This window comes from Lissotriton helveticus, chromosome 8 (assembly GCF_964261635.1).
Source record: "Lissotriton helveticus chromosome 8, aLisHel1.1, whole genome shotgun sequence".
NCBI lineage: Eukaryota > Metazoa > Chordata > Amphibia > Caudata > Salamandridae > Lissotriton > Lissotriton helveticus.
In genome coordinates, this window is record NC_136069.1 from 1,466,609,528 (window position 1) to 1,466,629,943 (window position 20,416).

Here is a 20,416-nt window from a genome sequence, read left to right on the forward strand (position 1 = left end):
ACATTCTTCATTTGTTGGCCATTCGAGCAGATTCATAGCAGCTCTTGGCATCTTCTGACCTTGAAGACTGTCTTCTTCATTACTGTTACATTAGCTTATAACGTGAGTGAACTACAGTGCAACAGCCTTTTTCCCAGCCAAATTGGTGCAGAGGACTCCTGGACTGCCTAAAAGTTGTGGCACCCTTTCACATTAGGCAAGCCATCATTTACCAGCTTTACCAGCTTTCCTTGCTCCTGATCACCTCTCCAAAGGGGAGGAGAGGCGCCATTGTTTACTACCTAAAAAGGGCTTAAAGCTTTTTCATTGAGCGTACCAAGGTCAATAGATTGAGTGAATGATTCGCTTTTTGTGGCGTTCTCAAGGGCAAAGAGGGGGAAGGTGTAAAAAAGCAGACCTTGTTGTGGCTAGTCCTGTGCATTATTATCTGCTATGTACTGGAGAAGAAACTGCCTCTGGAAGGCCTGAGAACCCATGCCACGAGCAACCAGTGTGTGTATTTGCACGCAGAGTGCTTGTACTTGACATCTGCAAGGCCAAAACATGGGTGTTAGTGCATACATTGAGGAAGCACTACTGTTTTGACATTCAAGTCCGGCAGGCGAGACATTTCACCTATTCGGTCCCGAAAGACGCTTTAGCCTGAGTCCACTTCACTGACCCTCGACCTTGGATAGGCACTGCTTTGGTATCCTTTCTAAAGTAGGAATCTATGGTTAGAAGTATCCATCAGAAGTTACTTACCTTCAGTAACGCTGTATCTGGTGGACACTGCATCTAACCACAGATTCCTCAGTGCTCTTCCACCTCCTTGTTCTTCGGAGTCACCTCTTTTTAAAATCAAAAAGAGGTCTCCAGTTAGTACTTAGTACACTGTAACCAACGATTGTCCACACTCCGAGTCTGAGGATGTAGAAAGGGTAGGATAAAAAACTGAAGTCAGCATGCAGGAGAGGGACTTAAGTACAGGAGGACTGCTGTGAAAAGTTTCTGGTTCCAATGGGGCGCTAGAGGGCGCGCAAGCGGAATGGCTGCCTAGGTTGGTAGCTCCCGTGCCTCGACGAGTGATCCTACACATATCCTGCGCCACAAGGTGTTGTTCCAGACTCAGAAGCCAGCAAAAGGTGTAGGACGGCGACCTCCACACTCGACCCGAGTTTGACGCTGCTGAGACCCGTGGGGCTGGAGATATCGCCGCTTCTATCTGCACCGGAGATAGCCTGGTCCTTGAGGGCGCCTGGACCCGGCTGCTGTGCACTACGACACACCGCGGCTGGCCACGAGGGGCTGGGCCGCGTCCTCCGTCGTCCGCCCAGAGCTGCGACTGTGCCTGGAGGAAGAGCCGACGGTTGGGGACAAGGTGCGGAGGCCTCGTCACCCCCCTCCCTCCTGCCGTCACGGACTGCTGGCCTCCGGCGCCTGGACCGCGGGTAAGCCGGCTCTCCCGCCGGGAGCGGGTTGAGCGTTGCAGCGCTTCTCGCGTGTCTGGGGGACGGGCGGAGTTCTGGGCCTCACGGCGGGGGAGCGGAAGCCGCGCAGAGCTTTAACGCGGCGGTGGGACTCCTCACCCTTGCTCCCCGGGCAGAAGGAACCGCAAAGCCCAGATTAACCGGGAGACGCCCGGACTTCACCGGCTGCACCCGGTGTACTACTCGGCCGCTGGCCCGCCTCCTAGCTGCATGGAGGCTTGAACCAGCTCCCTCGTGGCTGCAGTTTTCTGGACACTCTGACCCCCACTGATCGCTGCACCCCACCATTACAGAGAGGACACTGGGGGACCGGAGAGGGGCTGGAACACTGCGCCCTTCCCCCGACAGTGGCTGCAATCTCTCCTCGACGTCCTTGTCGGGGTCCTCCATAACTCTGTGTCTGGCAGGCCTACCGGCTGACTATCTACTTACCGGCCTGTACATCCTGTTCTTATACCCTACTGAAGGCGATAGCATCAGCTGGATACCACAACCATCATGGGGCGCCCGGATAACCGCCAAGCAAAATTGAGTTTTGACGGCGCCAAAAAAGGCGCCAAATCAGTGCCCGCCGGTCCCGGTCCTAGCGGAGCCCCTTCGAGGGCCGTTACACCCCCGTCAGCTGACTTGGACCTTCACAGCCTATTTCAGGAGATGCGGCAAGGATTCGCTACTGTTGTTGAAAAAGTGGACGGTGTCACTGCACGACTGGACGCGCTGGTCCACAAGGTGGATCGCCATGAGGAGCGACTGACGACCGTGGAACAACGTGTCTCTGATGGTGCGGACGTTTCCGCGACACACACGACGCAACTAGCCCGGATGGACAATCTGCTTCGCGTTATAGCGGCTAAAAATGAGGACTTAGAAGCCCGCAGCCGCCGGAGCAACATACGCATCACGAATGTGCCGGAATCCACGGATACAGGCAGAATGGAGCTATACGTCGAGAAGATGCTTAAGGGATCAATCGGTGACGAAGCTTTTTCACCCCAATTCATTGTTGAACGAGCACACCGGTCTTTAGCGCCTATGCCGAAACCTGGATTGCCACCCCGGCCCATCATAGCTAAACTGCTGAACTATCGAGACCGGGACACTGCATTGAGAGCGGCCCGCACTCAGCGCTCGCTGAATTATAATGGCATTGCGTTTTCCATATATCCGGACTTTACCCCGATGGTGCAGGAGGAACGACGCAAATTTCTCCCAGTGAAAAAGAAGTTGCGTGAGGCACAGGTAGATTATGCCCTCCTGTATCCGGCAAAGCTGCGGATCACGCATCAGGGCACACAGCGCTTCTTCACGAATCCGCAGAAGGCTGAGGACTTCTTAAAATCGCTCAGGAGAGCACGCAGAGAAGAACGAGAAGCTGAGGCGGAGGTATCTGACGAGGACTTGCCGCCGGCACAGAATGCTCCTTGAATACCCGTGCGGACTATGTTGGTTCTTTCCTCTCTACGTACTGCATGACGCCCATCATCCTACCTGCGGACGCTGCGTTGAATACCTGCTTCGAACCTGCGAGGATGTAACACACCTGTGGTAACGTACATCGAGGCCCACTCTCTAGGCCCTATGCTCCGCCGAGGGCGGTACAGATGGGAGCTATGGACCGAGAGGGTGCTGTGCACACTCTATGCCTAACCCCTACAGGGTGTTCCCCCTGAGACTACTACTGTTTTTGTTGTTGTTGTTGCAGAGACTGGGAGGGGATGGATGGGGGGGGGGGAGGTGAGGGGGGCTCATCGGCTACCGGCATGATTGGGATGCTGGGGTGGGAGGGGGGGTTGGTAGTTTTAAGACGAGGCAACTATCACTCGGACTGGGTATGCAGATTGTACGCCAGATTATACTTCTGGCTTGGTGGAATGCTTTTGAACTGCACCTATTGCATTGGTTGGTACTGTCGTTTTTGCTATTGAACTACTTATGGCTACTCTAAATGTTAACTCTCAATTGACGACTATGTCTTGGAATGTTCGTGGTCTAAATAATGCCAAGAAGTGTTGTAGTGTACTAGCCTATCTGGATAGACATCATGTGCAGGTCGCCATGATACAGGAAACCCACTTGCCGCCACGTACTAACCCTACTTTTGCGAGTAGATGGGCTGGAGACCGAGTTTTCTCCTCGTATTCCACATATGCGAGAGGGGTAGCTATTATTGTAGCCCGCAATGTTCCGTTTTATAAATGTGGGGAACTGATGGATGGTGAGGGGCGGTATGCATTAATGTGGGGCAGGCTGGGGCGAGATACTTTCACGTTTGCTGTTGCATATGCACCGAATACGGATGATCCTACCTTCTTCTCTGCACTCTGGGGCAAGATCATGGCTGTGGGATCACGTCACGTCATCTGGGGAGGTGATTTCAACCTGGCGATAGTGCCTCACCTAGATAGGGCGGATGGGATATGCACTTACAAACCTAGAGCACGCGAGGCGCTGGAGGGGGTGCTTACAGAGGGCGAGCTGCTTGATGCTTGGAGACACTTGCACCCATTCAGGAGGGAAGGCACACACTTCACGTCTCACACGGGAACGTGGGCACGCCTGGATTATATTCTTGTCACCAAAGAGATAGCATCAACATTGACAGGGGGGAGGCACTTACCCAGGACATACTCTGACCACAGCCCTGTCATGCTTCAACTCCACATACCGGGATGGGATAACCCTAGACCACACTGGAGACTCCGCCCTAACATATTGCTTGACACTGTCTTCCGAACTGAACTAGCTGAAGAGATAGCCGCTTTTTTCCCTAGAAATAGGGGCTCTGTGGATTCGGTAGAACATATATGGGAGGCCTTTAAGGTCACCATCAGGGGATACTGTATCTCTAAGAGTTGCGGAGTCTTACGCGACATACTCCGCACCATTGGCACATTGGAGGGAGAGCTGAAGGACCTGGAATGCCGGATGGTGGAGGACACTAACCCTACACTACATGCACTTTTCAGGGAGACACTTTCTAGATATGAGGAGGAGGTCTCCAGGGAAACCAATTTTCGTGGTAAACACTGGCAGGCCAGGAAATACTGCGAAGGGGATCGTCCTGGGAAGGTACTTGCAATGCTCACTCAGGCTCCTAAGGGTCGCAATGTTATTGTCGAACTCAAGGATGCATCCGGCACCACCATTAGGGACTCGGATGAAATCCTCAACACGTTCACTACACACTATCACGCATTATACACCTCTATCTCAAGCTCCGAAGCGTCCTATACCAGTTATTTAAAGGATGTTGCGCTCTGCTGGCTCAGCGATGGGGATAGAGCATTCCTGGCGGCACCTTTCGAAATTGACGAGATCCGTGATGCCATTATGTCCCTTCAGAATGGTAAAGCCCCTGGGCTAGATGGCATCCCTGCCGAGTTTTACAAAGCCTATATTGATATAATGGCTCCAGTGTTACGCGAGGTATACTCGGAGTCCCTTAGTGATGGCATTCTTCCTGGCTCCATGCGTGAAGTGGTTATCACTTCTCTTCTGAAACCCGGTAAAGACCCCTGCTCCTGCGACTCTTATCGCCCCCTTTCTCTCCTGAACTGTGATGTAAAAATTCTTGCTAAGGTTCTAGCTACCCGGTTGTCCTTACTGATGACTCGAATCGTGCTACCGGATCAATCTGGCTTCGTGGCTGGCCGGTCTACTTCACACAATCTTCGTACCCTGTTCTCTCTCCTGCGCACGGTTCATCCTGACATACCTATCGCAGCCATCTTCCTGGATGCGACTAAAGCTTTCGACTCTGTCGAATGGTCCTACTTATTTTCGGTGTTGGCTAGTATGGGATTTCCGCCTTTGTTTCTATCTTGGGTTCGTCTGCTTTATACTCATCCCACGGCGAGAATATTGATCAACGGTCGCCTGTCGCAACCTATTGACATCACCAGAGGCACGCGCCAGGGCTGTCCACTTTCTCCCTTACTATTTGCCATAGCGGTTGAGCCTCTCGCCTGTCGCTTGCGTCAACTACATCGAGACGGGGCGATACAGTGCCTACAGCGACAAATCGACGTATCCCTTTATGCTGACGACATTACCATATATGTTAAACACCCCGAGATACACCTGAATCCCTTACTCAGGGAATTCATCATGTTTGGCGGGATGTCAGGGGTGCACATTAACTGGTCTAAATCCCAACTCTTCCCCTTGACGGCTGCGGTGGAGGATTTTCCTCTTGACTACCCATTGGAGTGGTGCCGGACGGATCTCCGATACCTGGGAATCCGTATATCCCGGGATAGGGAAGAGACACTGCGATCTAATTATGGAGTGGCTATCACCAAGCTGACCTCCACTGTGGATCGTTGGATCACCCTGCCGCTTTCCATGGCTGGCAGAGCATCCCTTATCAAAATGGTTATTCTCCCCCGTTTTCTCTACCTCTTCCTTAACATTCCCTACTACCCGGGCGCCTTTTTCTTTAAGACACTGAAGATGGAAGTGTGTAGGCTTTTTTGGGGAGGCAAGCACCCCCGGCTTAAATGGTCCACGCTTACTCTACCCTATGATAAAGGGGGCTTTGACATCCCTGATTTTCTGGAGTATTATCTATGTGCGCAGGCGCACTACGCTTACCACTGGATGGCTCCCACGCCATTTATGCCACATATAGCGGTAGAAGACTGGATAGTACACCCCCTTCCACTAAGTGGACTACTCCATTGTCCGGAATCGTCCATCACCACGCCGAACACCTCGGTATCATGCACAATGGATGCATGGCGCCGGATAGCGAAACGTTTGTCCTGCCCCCTACCCTACTCACCGAAACTGCCGCTTACCTACCACCCTAATCTCACCCTACTGTGGGAACGGGGTTTTCGTAACCTCTGTGCAAAGATCAATGTCTCCTGCTGGGGCGACTTGTTTGCTGACGGGAGCTTCAAGACGGCAGACCTTTTCTTCGCGGCACATGCCCGCACTCCCTTAGACTTGTTTTATTATGTGCGACTACGTGCGGGGTTGAGGGACATCTTACCTTCTTTCCCTAATGAACCTGAGGCTCTACTTCCCCTTCATTTCTTGCTATGTTCCCAAAACGGGACTCATTTGGTCTCTGGCCTCTATCGCCAACTTAGGAGCGCGGCCATGATGCCAGACTCTAGTGCACGGACGCGCTGGTCCGCTGAGCTGGCCACTGACATCACGGACGAACAATGGTTATACTGTTGTGCGCTCACCTCCCGCATATCTGCCAGCAGCAGATTGAAAATCATACATTACAAATTCCTACAGCGGATGTACTATACGCCAGTAAAAAAGCATAGATTTGGTCTGGCAGAGGATGATCGCTGCACGCGTTGTCATGCAGCTCATGTGGATGTGTTGCATCTTGCCTGGGAGTGCCCTCAGGTGTCACTATACTGGCAGCAAGTGTCGGGTGCCCTCGAGGACATGACTGGCACCAAGGTGCCCATGGACCCCTTGGTGACAATTCTCGGATATACGCCGCAGGTCCCTAGTACATGCCGAAAATTCATTGACACTGCACTGCTGCTGGCCAAACGGCGCGTGGCCTGTCGGTGGGGCCGGGGCAGGGCGCCCAAGTTCAAGGAATGGCTGGCAGATCTGACCCATTGTCAAGACCAATACACCACGTTTACTGAGCTGTTACCTATATCCAGCCGACCTAAAGATATATGGGGTCCACTGGTGACATATCTTCTAACACGATCCAATGAGGATGGCGCCTCTGACGATACCCCTGGTGTTGACCGATGATGTGTCCTCCGACCCTCACATTGACCACTGATCCTGACCCCCTATATACTACTCATGTTGGGCAATGGTAACCGGGACCTACTGTCTTTGTGTTGGGATACACTGTTCGGCATCTGGTACACCACTTGGCCCTGGGTGCTGGAACCCCTCTTCCTGCAGGTGGCTGTCCCCCTTTTTCCCTCTCACCGCCGGTCAGGCCGCCCTCCCTCTGACATCTCAACAGACACACCCACACAACTTTACCCTTCTGTACCACATTTACATTCCACGTCACTGCGCTTATCACTGTTGGAGGCTTCATTGGCTCGAGAATTGACTGTACCACAATGCTGCTGCTCTGTCATAAGAGTTTCTGCCTTTTGCTGATGCTTTATTGATTTCATACCCACCGACTTCCGTAGATGACTGAATTGCCTCTGAGTTTCTTTATGGTTGGGGAGTTCTATTTGTTTTTAATGTTACAATACTGACTGTTGCTTCTGAAACCACTGTTCTACTGCGGCCCATCCTTCAAGTGCCGAGCAACACTGACTGTGCTGTACCCCTTGTTCATACATACGCTACGCCTCCGGGCCTCAGGGATGCCGGCTACAAGGCTGTGTATTATCTCGTAGTCTACGCTGCCGGCCTCCGGGTTGTAGGCACGAACAGCTGTGTACTCTTTACCATCATACCCAATAAAGCAGTGTTGAACTCAAAAAAAAAAAAAAAAGTTTCTGGTTCCAGTCAGGGCCTAGGGAATATTCTAAGGGGAGGAATCTACAGTTAGAGTATCTACCAGAAAGATTGTAATTCGAAAGTAGGTAACGTCTGGACGTTTCTTGCAGAAAGATAATAATTTCTAAAATAAGTCATTACTACACAAATCATCAGTCTGTGTTTTACGCATTGTTTTTGTTTGGTAATGTTATAACGTTTTTATTTTCATTGATCATTCCATGGGACAGGCGCCCGACTATTCAATCTGGTATGAGTTCATCTTCATCTCCACGACTATCCACTTCACCATGCATATGCAGGCTGCTAAGTAATGCTAGTTTTTTAGCAAATGGTTTTCAAAAGTAATTGACATATTGGATCATATTTATCTTGTTCTAGCTTTTAGTGAAATCCATTTCATAAATGTGTATATTTCATGGTTGTTGTAAAGATTTCATGAATGCCAATCAGCGCCCTTCACTATGAACCCACAGAGGCACATGCCAATAGTTCTTATATATGTTCATAAGAGTTCCTTGCAGACAGTAGTCAATAACTGACTTCAGATCTTTGAAAGAATATCCAACATTCACTCTTTTCTATATTCACATACTTGAATCATTCCCCGTTGTCAGGCTGGGAATCCCCGCTACATTAAAAGTGAGGCAATACAAGTCCCTAATAGGTATGATGGCATCATGTATAGGTGTCATTCCGTTTTGCAGGCTTCGTATGAGACCTATTCAGCAGGAGCTGGATTTGCAATCGAAATAGGTGGAATGCTCATGGAAAGATATGGTCTGGGTAACAAGGCGCTTGAAACACGCTCTTATTTGGTGAAGAATTCCACAAAACCTAACTGCAGGTCTCTCTTTCCTACCAGTAGCAGAAAGGTTATTACTTCTCACGGATGCATCCATAGACGAATGGGGAGTTCACCTGCTTTCAACAAGAGGTCCTTTGGTTAGATGCAGAGTAGAAGCTCAACATCAGTGTTTTGGAACTCCGTGCCATAAGACTGGGTTTAAAAGCATTCCTTCCCAAGCCGGTACTAGTCAGAACTGACAACGCAACATCCATTTTCTGCATGTGCAAGCAAGAAGGAACGAGGTCCAGGATCCTTTCAGTGAAAACTCAGCTGCTGTGTAACTGGGCCATTTCTCCTGGGATAAACATAGCTGTGGAACACCTGTCAGGCTACCAGAATGATCATGCGGATGCGCTCAGCCAGCAAATGACGGAGTGTCACGAGCGGGAATTGGAACGGAAACAGGTGGATCATCTCTTCAATCAGTGTGGTCACCCCACAATCGATGTGTTTGCCACTCTGAACAAAAAAAGAATGCCCATGCTTCGCAAGCAGGTTTTGACATCCTGGGATGATGGGCAATGCTCTTTCGATCAGTTGTTCAATATTTGCCTACGCCTTTCCACCTTTTACCCTGATCCCCAGGGTGTTGTAGAAAGCAAAAATAGACCATTGCAATCTGATCTTCATGTCTCCAGCGTGGCTTCGCCAGTTACTGTACAGCGAGTTGCTGCAGTTGGCAACACGTCCAGCCATTCCTTTGAAGGTGCCTCCTAGGATATTGTCTAGACATCACTGAGAGATTCTTCACCATGAGCTCAAGTTTCTCAACTTGACAGCATGGTACCTGACCATATAGAATTTGGCCATTTGGATTTCCCACAAGAATGTTAACAGAGTCTGGTACAGGCTTGTGCCAATAAGGCTTACGGTGCTAATTGGAAGCATTTCTGTTTCTGGTGCAGGAATAATGGTCATCATCCACTTAAGTAAAGCCTTCTCAGAACCTGCTATATTTGTTGAGTTTGGCCAAAAGTGGTTTAGAATATTCTTCAGTCAGGGTCCATTTGGCTGCTAGGACTGATTGTTCGTTGTCACCTCTGTTTTCTCAAAGCATCATTAAACAGTTCATGAAAAGGCTTTTCAGGGTATTTTCACCTCTTCAACATCCTCCGGTTCCATGGTAACTTAATAAAGTCCTCAGTCAGCTAATGTTACCTCCTTCGGAACCTATAGATAGAGCAGATTTGAAATTTGTTTTATGGACGACAGCACTACCTCCTGGTTCTGATATCCTCTGGGAGAGTGGGAGAGATTCAGGCATTCACCATCAGAGAACCCTTTCTCCGGTTCCCAAAAGGCAAAGTGATACTCGGAACCAATCCTAAATTCATTCCTAAGGTGCCTATGGTCTTCCATTTGAATGAGCCTGTTATTCTTAGATACTTCTTCCTAATCCATCTTTACCAGCAGAAAGATCATTACACTCTCCAGCCATGCAAATATGTCTTAAGTTCTATATGTGAAAAAAAAGGACATACGCACATCAGACCAGCTATTTGTGTCATTTGCACAACCACGAAAAGGCCAACACCTGTCCTAACAGGGGGATAGCACGTTGGCTGTCAGCCTGTATTGCTTTCTGTCATTCCAAAGCCAATCATCCTCTCCAGGAAAAAGTGAGGACTCATTCCACCAGGGGCATGGCTTGAACTACAGCAGTCTGTGCTGGGGTGCCTTTGAGAGACATCTGCAGTGCAGATACCTGGAGAAGCAGGCATACGTTCACAAAGCAGGCATTTGTTCACAAAGCACTACTGCCTATACGTGGATGCAGAAGCTGACCCAGAAGTAGGGCATGCAGTCCTGAGAAACCTCTTCAACTAACAGTGAGCCTGCTTCCCGCTTTGTTGTGTTTCATAATGTGTACTGCTTGCTATTCCGATTCAAGCTGGAACAACTTCTCAGTTGTGTGACGTATTTGGCATGCTTTCATAGTAATAAGGTTTATAAAGACCTGCCATTCAAATTGTGTTACACATTTACTCTTTCAAGTCTTTAATATTCTGTCTGACTTTCATGGCCCTCAAATAGTGCAGCACATTTTGTGTATTTGTCCTTGTCGTTCTGTGTGCGCTTCTGATTTATGGACCTGTTTCAGTTCATGTACTTTTATCTGATATTTCATTTAGTTTTGTTTATGTCTACATTGACAGCTCAGCTGTCACCCGACCTTATGCGGTCAACAGAAAAAGAGCCTTCAGAAATGCCACTGAGGGCTTGGGCTCCATCCACGTGTTGATTACCTTGATCAATTATAGCATTTGATTGGTTATGTGTTCTGTGCTTCAAGAGAAAAAGAGTGCTGACATTTCAGTTTTTGCCTTATGGGAAAGTTTATGCTCATTACAGCGAAACTTAGTTCGTAATGGCGGCAAGTCTTTCATTGAAGGGTATAGGCCTAATTTGTTTCATATGGAAAGTTAGGATAAAGGCAATCGGTCTGACTATTTATTATTAAAAGCATGTATTTGCCAATAGGCCTTTAAGGGTAGATCACAGAGTTATTTTGTTGCATGGAATCTCACAACTAACAGTAAAAGGAAAGGCTTTTGGAGTTGGAGGCCCCTCTGACAAATCATGAGGATCGAAGATTTGTGCTTTCGTTATCACAGTTAGACCATCTTAGGGGAGTTAGTGGTTTTGCTTTGACAACTCTAATTTTGTATACATTTGAAATGTCATGACTGTATGCCTAGTGGTTGCCTTGAGGGACGTCTTGCTCTCAATACACTAGGCCTGAGTTGGTTATGGTGAAATGCCAATTATAAAGGCTACAAGCCTGATTTGGTTCTCTGCGAAACGTTATGTCCGATGCAGATGCAAAGGTGTATGCCTGGCTTAGTTATTGTGAAAAGCCTGTTTTAAAGGTCCTGGACCTTAAACTGTGGATTGTTATTACACAGTGTTACAGGTTGTGGATAGGTATTTTGTTACATACAATCTCACAGATTTCGTTTATAATCAGTGGTTTTGGTGTTGGACACCCCACTGACAAACCTTCAGTCTAGATGTTCACTGCGATAATCTTTGTCAGGCCATTTTGAGAGGGGTTGTGTATTGTTTTGCCAATTGTAATCTTGTAAATATTTGTAATTTTATAACTATATGCTTGATTGTTGTCTACTTGCCAAATTTCAGTACGCCTATGCTGGTTATGGTGTCAACCATTAGTAAAGGTTATAGGGCTTAATGGTTCGGTGAAAAAAGATATGTCAGATCCCGTATGTTTTATCTTTTTATCATGAAAAGTTAGAATAAAGTCAATAAAAGTGATTTATTTATTGGGGAAAACATTGGTTAAAGTCATATGGGTTTTAAGTGGATTGTTAAAAAACTGTGCCACTGCCTGTAGGCGGGTGTGGTGTTAAATGTAATCTCACAGATTTCCATAGATGTCAAGGGTTCTGGTGACGAACTCGAAGAAACCTTGGGGGATAGAAGACGTGCACTTATATTGTTTTGGCAAATATAATTTTGAACATCAGTAATCTCATTACCGGTATACCTGATAGTTGCCTCATAGAAAAGCTTTTTATTTGTATACATTATTTTTATTGATTACATCAACATGCAAAATAACTGTAGAACTCAGGACATTACCGTATTACTTTTCCTCTTTTGACTGTGGTGAAAGCCCAACCTTCTAAGTGCCTCGTGGGAGAGCTTATGCTCTAAAGAGTAGATCAGAGTTGGTTAAGGTGACAAGCCATTGGGAAAGGCTTTAGGCCTGATTGGCTCATTGGAGAAAGTTACTTCCAATGCCATTGGTGTGAAGGGAAGTTGCGACATGGCAGAAGGCCTGATTTGTTTATTATGAAACACATATGTTGACCTCAATAGCCCGTTAAGGTTGAATTGTTGCTGCACAGAGTTGTAGCCTGCAGACATGTATTTTGTTACTTGAAATCTCAGTTTTCCTTTAAAGCTAGGGCTATGGTGCTGATAAACTCATTTCACAAACCATAGGGGTAGAAGAGTTGCACTGCAATCATTCTTGTAAGAACCACTTCGGGATGCCTGGCAGGTGTAATTATTGCCATGATGCTGTAATAATGTTTTTTTGGTTTTTTTAAATCTCTATATATGTGGAATCTCCACAATGAGAATTCTCATTGTGACGATTCCGCTACTGCGAGGCCTCCGCCATGTGTGCCAACTGATCAGACTTCATGTTATGTCTTCCGGTGGAATGTGTACTATCGATTATTTGAGTTATGAAGAACCCTCCCAACAGACCCGACAACAGAAAAGCCTCCTGGTTCACCAACGACCTCAAAAACTCCAAGAAAACCTGTCGCACCCTCGAGAAAGCCTGGCGCCACGACCAGACAACAGAGAAAATGACAGCCCTCAAGAACGCCACCCGCAAACACCACCAACTGATCCGCACCACCAAGAAGACAACATTCACAGAACGACTGGACAACAACACCCACAACAGCAAGGAACTCTTCAGAATCGTGAAAGAGCTCTCCAACCCCAGCGCCTGCAACGACATCTTACCCTCCCAAGACCTCTGCGACTCACTCGCCTCATTCTTCCACCGCAAGATCGCCGACATACACAACAGCTTCGGCGCGCTGACCACGCACCCAATCACCGAACCAGCGACCCCGACCACCACCCTCTGCACTTGGACCCCCATCAGCACCAAAGACACCTCCCGCCTGATGAACACCATCCACTCAGGCTCCCCTACCGATCCCTGCCCACACCACATCTACAACAAAGCTGACTCCATCATCGCACCCCAACTCCGGAACATCATCAACAGCTCCTTCGCATCCGCCACCTTCCCGGACAGTTGGAAACATGCCGAGTTGAGCGCCCTTCTGAAGAAACCCACCGCGGACCCCACGGACCTGAAGAACTTACGCCCCGTCTCGCTCCTCCCCTTTCCAGCCAAAGTCCTAGAGAAGGCCGTCAACAGACAGATCTCCGCCTTCCTCGAGACCAACGGATCCCTCGACCCCTCACAGTCAGGCTTCCGAGCAAACCACAGCACCGAGACCGCCCTCATCGCAGCTACCGATGACATCAGGTCCCTGCTCGACAACGGGGAAAATGCGGCCCTCATCCTCCTGGACCTCTCAGCAGCCTTCGACACCGTATGCCACCGCACCCTGATTCAGCGCCTCAGCAACACCGGAATCAGAGGAGCGGCCCTGGAATGGTCCATCTCGTTCCTCGACGGAAGAACCCAGAGAGTCCGCCTCCCCCCGTTCCGATCCGCGGCCTCCGAAGTCATCTGCGGCGTTCCGCAAGGATCCTCACTCAGCCCCACCCTCTTCAACGTCTACATGAGCCCCATCGCACGCCAACACAACCTCAACATCCTCTCCTACGCCGACGACACCCAGCTGATCCTCTCCCCACCAACGACCCAACCACCACCAGAGCCAGCCACCAGGAGGGGATGAAAGACGTCGCGGAATGGATGAAGAACAGCCGCCTGAAACTGAACTCAGACAAGACGGAAGTCCTCATCCTCGGACCATCCCCCTCCGCCTGGGACGACTCCTGGTGGCCCCCGGCCCTGGGTACCGCACCCAAGCCAACAGACCACGCTCGCAACCTGGGCTACATCCTGGACTCCTCCCTCACGATGGCCAAGCAAGTCAACGCCGTCTCGTCATCTTGCTTCAACACCCTGCGCATGCTCCGAAAGATCTTCCGATGGATCCCCACCGAAACCAGGAAGACGGTCACCCAGGCCCTCGTCACCAGCCGCCTGGACTACGGGAACACCCTCTACGTTGGAACCACAGCCAAACTACAGAAAAGACTCCAGCGCATTCAAAACGCCTCAGCACGACTCATCCTGAACATCCCTCGCCACTGCCACATCTCTGCTCACCTGAAAAACCTGCACTGGCTCCCCGTCAACAAAAGGATCACGTTCAGACTCCTCACCCACGCTCACAAGGCTCCCCACGACACGGGCCCGAAGTACCTCAACAGTCGCCTCACATTCTACACACCTAACCTCCAGCTCCGATCCGCCAGCCTCGCCCTCGCCACCACCCCACGGATCCGCAAAGCCACCGTCGGAGGAAGATCCTTCTCCTACCTGGCAGCCAAGACATGGAACACCCTCCCCACACACCTACGGCTGACCGTGGACCATCTCTCCTTCAGGAAACAACTCAAGACCTGGCTGTTCGAGGAGTAGCGACCCCCCAGCGCCTTGAGACCCTTACAGGTGAGTAGCGCGCTTTACAAATTCTGCTGATTGATTGATTGAGTTATGCGTTCTCACCATTTCCACTAATTTTCACATTTTCATCAGTGCCATGAATTTACTGAAAAGAATAACCCACTAGGTGGCAGGCGTGCACCAGTTAAGTAAATTTGTGAATGTAAGAGAGATTTATTGCTGATCACCATGTGGTAGATCCGCTCTGCACAACTGAGGGCCTAAGATCAGGGAACTGGGTGCTTGACAAAACCAAGCAAAGGTGTCAAACTGTGGTCAGAAACAGACAGATCTCAGTAAAAATAATAATATTTACAGTGGTTATTATGGGTACATGCATATATCGCATTTCACAACTTTATCTAGTAAGGTTTTGAAAAGGGTTTTTTTGCCACAGTAGCCCTGCCTCCACCCACAGGCCCATTTGTGCTGCCCTCGGCCACAAACCAGACTGTAATTTTGGCCCCAAGAAACCGTTTGTGAGTACCCATGTTCTAACCAAAGGGTTAAAAGGTTCCTAGGGCCAGCTCTAATTACTTTGGTGATTTTCAAGATGGCTAAAGTCTTCGGCCACACTAAAATTGACGTCTGAGGGTTCGGTGTGTATGTGGCTAACCCTAGGGTCCTCTGGCATCTAATAATAAAAATCTAGATTGGGGCAGCCACTGTACCCCTATGATCTCAAAGCAAACATCTGGTAGGACAAAGCAGTGTCTTCCAGCAACCAGACAGTGATATATAAGACTTATTTAGGCATCCTATTTTTCTTCTTTTCAAATGCACCCCCAGTGTTATGTGTAAACCCAGCAGACCTGCCAAGCAGATTTGACAAAGTAATGTAAAAAAAAAAGATGCTACTGGCCCTACCCTGCATATTCTGTTAGTTTCAGAGGAGTCATATCTTCCCATTTAAATCAGCCTATTGCTCCTTCACTTCTTTTTCGCACTATTCAAATGTCAGTTTACTGTCTGGTAGAAGTGGGAGAGCAAATGCAAATTTAGCAGTCGGGCAGGGAAAAGGTAACTTTCTAAAAGTCACTTTTCCTTAATATTTATTAAAAATCCAAAATCACTATTGAATTGGCTTTTTAATAAACTTGCAAAATAGGATTGTACAAGAGGTTTACGATTCCTAATGGGGTCGCAAATTGCCTGCCTCATGAATATTCGTGAGGCAGGTGTAATTTGCAACTCCCTTAGGAATGGCTAGCACTCCAAGGGATGGTGGCCTGCTGGGGTCAGCAAACCGCCATGTCTGAGACTACTTTTTAAATAATGCAGTTTTTTTTAAAAATGCAGTCCATTTTCCTTATAGGAAAACGGCTTGCATTAAAAAAAAGAAAAATTAAATGTTACGATTTGATTTTCAAACAGGACCACTGCCTGCGCTTAAAGTATTTTCGCACACACTCACAAAAGAGAAGGGGTCCCATTTGCGAGTGACTTACCACCTACTTAAAGTAGGTGGTAAACTGCAGGTGTTTTGCAACCGCAATTGTGGCTGCAAAACAATTTTACATTGCAGTACAAGTTGCTATTAGGAAGGGACTCCCTTGGCGCTCCCTTTCCTAATAGCGAGTTGGCACACCCTATTTTGCGAGTCGGTAAAAGGTTACCGACTCGCAAAATAGGGTTTGTACAGGTGACAGACCAAATTTGCAATCTCAAACGGACCGATTTCCCATTTGCGACCGCAAAATACGGTTGTACATCTGGCCCCTAATTTGTACCTTGGTTTTGTACATGGAGTAGCTGGGCCTGCCTTAGTTATAGTTAAAAAAAGATTTTTGGGTACTACTCACTGTAAGAACATGTTAACAATACATTTCTACATGTCCTACTTGTAAATACCATGCACCATGTGTTGTGGTCTCCAAGGCCAACACAACATAGAGCTTTTATTTAAAGGGAGGTTTTAACCTGTCAAAATGTTTAATTGGACACGCCAAATTGCAGTATTTAAACTTGCACAGTCATGCTACTACAACAGGTGGCCTGAAGTCATGTTTTACATTGACACTGTAGTGGACGGCACAATAGGTGCTGTGGTCGTGATAATGACATTTAACTTAAATGCCCGAGGTTCATTTTGTACCATCTACTAGTTACTTGCATGTAAGGTAAATATAACCAATTAGAAATATGGTTATTTGACCACGTTTAAAGGGGGAGCAAAGGCACATTACCACTGGTTAGCGTTGTGAAAGTGTACAGTGGTCTAATGCCAGCAAATGTATAGTGTCCAGCAAAGCAGTGAAAACACGGATTTCCTACACCAACACATTTTTTGATTCCTATATATTTTATTGGTTCCGCATAGTTAAATAAACTAGGGAAGTCTTCTGGTCCATGATCCCCATTTTATATCCTAAAGAATAGATCTTTAAAAGATGTCCGTGTTAACCCACGTTGTCCTTAGACAGGGAGGAAATTGCTGTTATCCTGAGGAAGAATAAACAAATCCGATAAATGAAACTTTGATTTTAAAGAAATGCTTTATTCATTAAATTCATTTCTTACTCTTGATGATTTTTCTGTTTTCAGATGATAACACAGTGATAATACATAATCCTAATATTCAATCAAATATTTACATTGTTCATAATCCTACTTGTGTTTGTGACTGTTGCATATTATGTTAAGCATTCATATGTGTTGCGGTTCACTGATTGATAGTTACCTTCAATAACAATTGGTCAAAGGAACAAATGCTAAAGATGTTTAAGGTGTATGATTTGAAATGTTTTAAATGTTTTGCAGGTTTGTGGAAGACAAAATGTGGGTTACTTTCTTAGAAGGAAGTTCTGCTTTAAAGGTTCTCCGCTTAAGTGGACATGAGGTAATTTAAAAATGTCTAAAATTACATGTTCTCTGGGCTTTTTAATTAATAGTGGCCTCTGAGTACTAAATTGTTTAATGCCTGTTTGTGTAAATGGCCAATCTAATAACATACTGTACTTTAGATAACAATAATTGCATTTGGTCCTTTTTAAGGAGATATTTCTAGCAGCTATTGAGTACACCTGGTCACCAGATATTACAAAGACCATTTAGCAGCTCTTCAGCTGAACCCTTATTTAATATCTGCTTTTTTTGAGAGCCGTCAAGCAGCAACTCCAAAGAGGCAACAGACCTTTTGAGATAACAAAGCCATCATTCAGTAACCATTATATATTTAGGTTTAAAGCATTTTATTGCATTTTTGTGAGAAACAGTACAAACAAATGAATACAGTTGTCTCAAAAAAGTTGTGCAAAGTTCACTCTCCAGGAGCGCCTTCAGTTGTCAGCTATTACAATCATAACATCCTTCAGAGCATAGCGCCAGGTGAATATGCGGTGACGACAATTACAAGAACCAACATCCCCTACCCCAACTCCCTCCCTCCCAGCCCACCCCCCAAATCCCCTTCCCCCCTCCCCCTGTGCTGTGCGAATGTCTTACCCCCCTTTCACTCCTTCGAGGCATCCGCCCCTCTCATCAATCAATCCTCCTGAGCATGCTAGGTAGGTAGGTTGGTCAGGGACGTCAGTCGCAGTAGCCTGAGATATCGGGGACAAGTAATTTCCTTAAATTCTGACTGTAGTAAGGTATGGAAAGACTGCCACAACTCCTCAAACTTATCCACCTCACCCGCCACTGTGAGGGACAGCTTCTCCATTCCCAGAACGTGCCATAACCTATGCAACCAGCCAGTAGTAGTGGGAAGTGTGGTGGTGCGCCAGTAGATGAGTATGTTCTGAATCGCCGAGCCCAAGGCGATCGCTATCAGCCTACCCTTTCTGGATTTCAGAGGATACATCAAGCCATTGGGTAGCCCTAGCAGGACATAAGCTGGGAAGCGGGGCAATTCAATGTCAAAGCACTGGTCTATCTCGTCTAGGATCTCCTTCCAGTAGGGATTCAGTAGCGGACAATCCCACAAGATGTGTGTAAGTGTGCCTATCTGTCCACATTCACGCCAACAAGTGCTTGCAATGTTGCGATTCATTTCGTGCAGCCTTTGAGGTGTATAGTACCAATAGGTGGACATCTTAGTGAAAATTTCAGTGAGCCCAGTGTGGTATGCAGAATGGCGCGCCCGATAGGAGATGTGGTCCCAAAACGTGTGGCTCAGTTCCCTTCCCAGTTCTCGCTCCCAGCGCTCCCGCCCGGGGTTGTAAATGTGGAAAGGGGGGGGTTGCAAGAGTCTGTATAGATCGGAGATGAGTTTGGAGTCCGAGGAGCGCGTCGCCAGCCACATCTCATAGGGTGTGAGCTTCCGGTCGGCCAGGTCCCGCACCTGTGGCTGAAGCGCCCAGTGGCGTACTTGCAAATACCGCATTCGTTCAGTCTCAGGCAGGCGGTATTCCTGTCTGAGGTCCTGAAATGATACGGCGCCTTCCGGGCTGTAAATGTGAAACAGAGCGCTGCATCTAGCCGCCCGCCAGAGCGCGAATGCTCCAGGTTCCATCCCGGGCTGGAAGTCGGGATTCTTGACCAGTGGTGTAAGTGGTGACGGGAAGGTGGTGAGACCATGCGTAGCATTCACGGCATCCCAGATTCGCGACGGGACTTGCGTGACAAAGGACGCGTAGAGGTTAGGGGGACAGTGAACCCTGCGCATGAAGGGTATCTCCTGCAGAGTCCTGCCCGCCACTGCTTGGTCTTGAAACAGCCAACGCTCATCAGATTCCCACTTGCTCCATTTTACTAAATACCGCAATTGCGCAGCCTGATAATATTTGTGTAGATCTGGTACGCCAAGTCCTCCAGATTCAGGTGCCAGCGTGGACAAGGCTCTCTTGAGTCTGGGTTTGCGGCCCTGCCAGACAAAGCGTGCGATGTCGGCCTGAGCCTGTCTGATCCAGCCCTTCGGCGGTTGAAGCGGTAGGGCCATAAACAGATACAATACCTGCGGTAAAAGAGTCATCTTCACCGCGGCGATCCTTCCCAACAGCGACAACGTGCCTTTGCTCCAACGGGACAATTCCTCCATAATTTTCCTACTTAAGGCCGTGTAGTTGGCTGTCACCATGGTAGTTAAAGAGGGTGCTAGTAATAAGCCTAAGTAGGGAACCAGGTCTTTAGACCAGCGCATGGGGAAGCGTCCCTGTAACTCGAGTCTCGTGGCAGCGGTCAGCGAGATGTCAAGGGCTGCCGATTTCCCCATATTCATCTTAAAACCCGCCACGGCGGCGAAGGCGTCCAACTCGGCGATGCAAGCGGGAAGCGCCTTTCTAGGGTCTTCAAGCATTAAGATCACGTCATCCGCATATAAACTAATGGTGTGAGTATACCTTCCCATCCGGACGCCAGTCGCATCTGGATTCTGACGGATCCTCTGGGCAAATGGCTCCATGTAAAGAGCGAAGAGCAGCGGTGGCAACGGGCACCCCTGTCTGGTGCCCCTCTCGATCGCAAATTGTCTGGAGCTGCAACCATTCACTCGCACCACCGCAG

At 48.2% G+C, this 20,416-nt stretch overlaps 1 protein-coding gene across 3 annotated transcripts in view; it reads left to right on the forward strand.

Annotated features, from left to right (window-relative positions):
• The window catches only part of SYNJ1 (synaptojanin 1), a 706,257-nt gene that overhangs the window by 542,830 nt on the left and 143,011 nt on the right, over positions 1-20,416 (forward strand). For all 3 annotated transcript variants that reach the window (XM_078658404.1, XM_078658402.1, XM_078658403.1), the window contains one exon: positions 17,735-17,813. In XM_078658404.1, the coding sequence (XP_078514530.1) occupies positions 17,735-17,813 (79 nt within the window). The remainder of the gene's footprint in view (positions 1-17,734; positions 17,814-20,416) is intronic.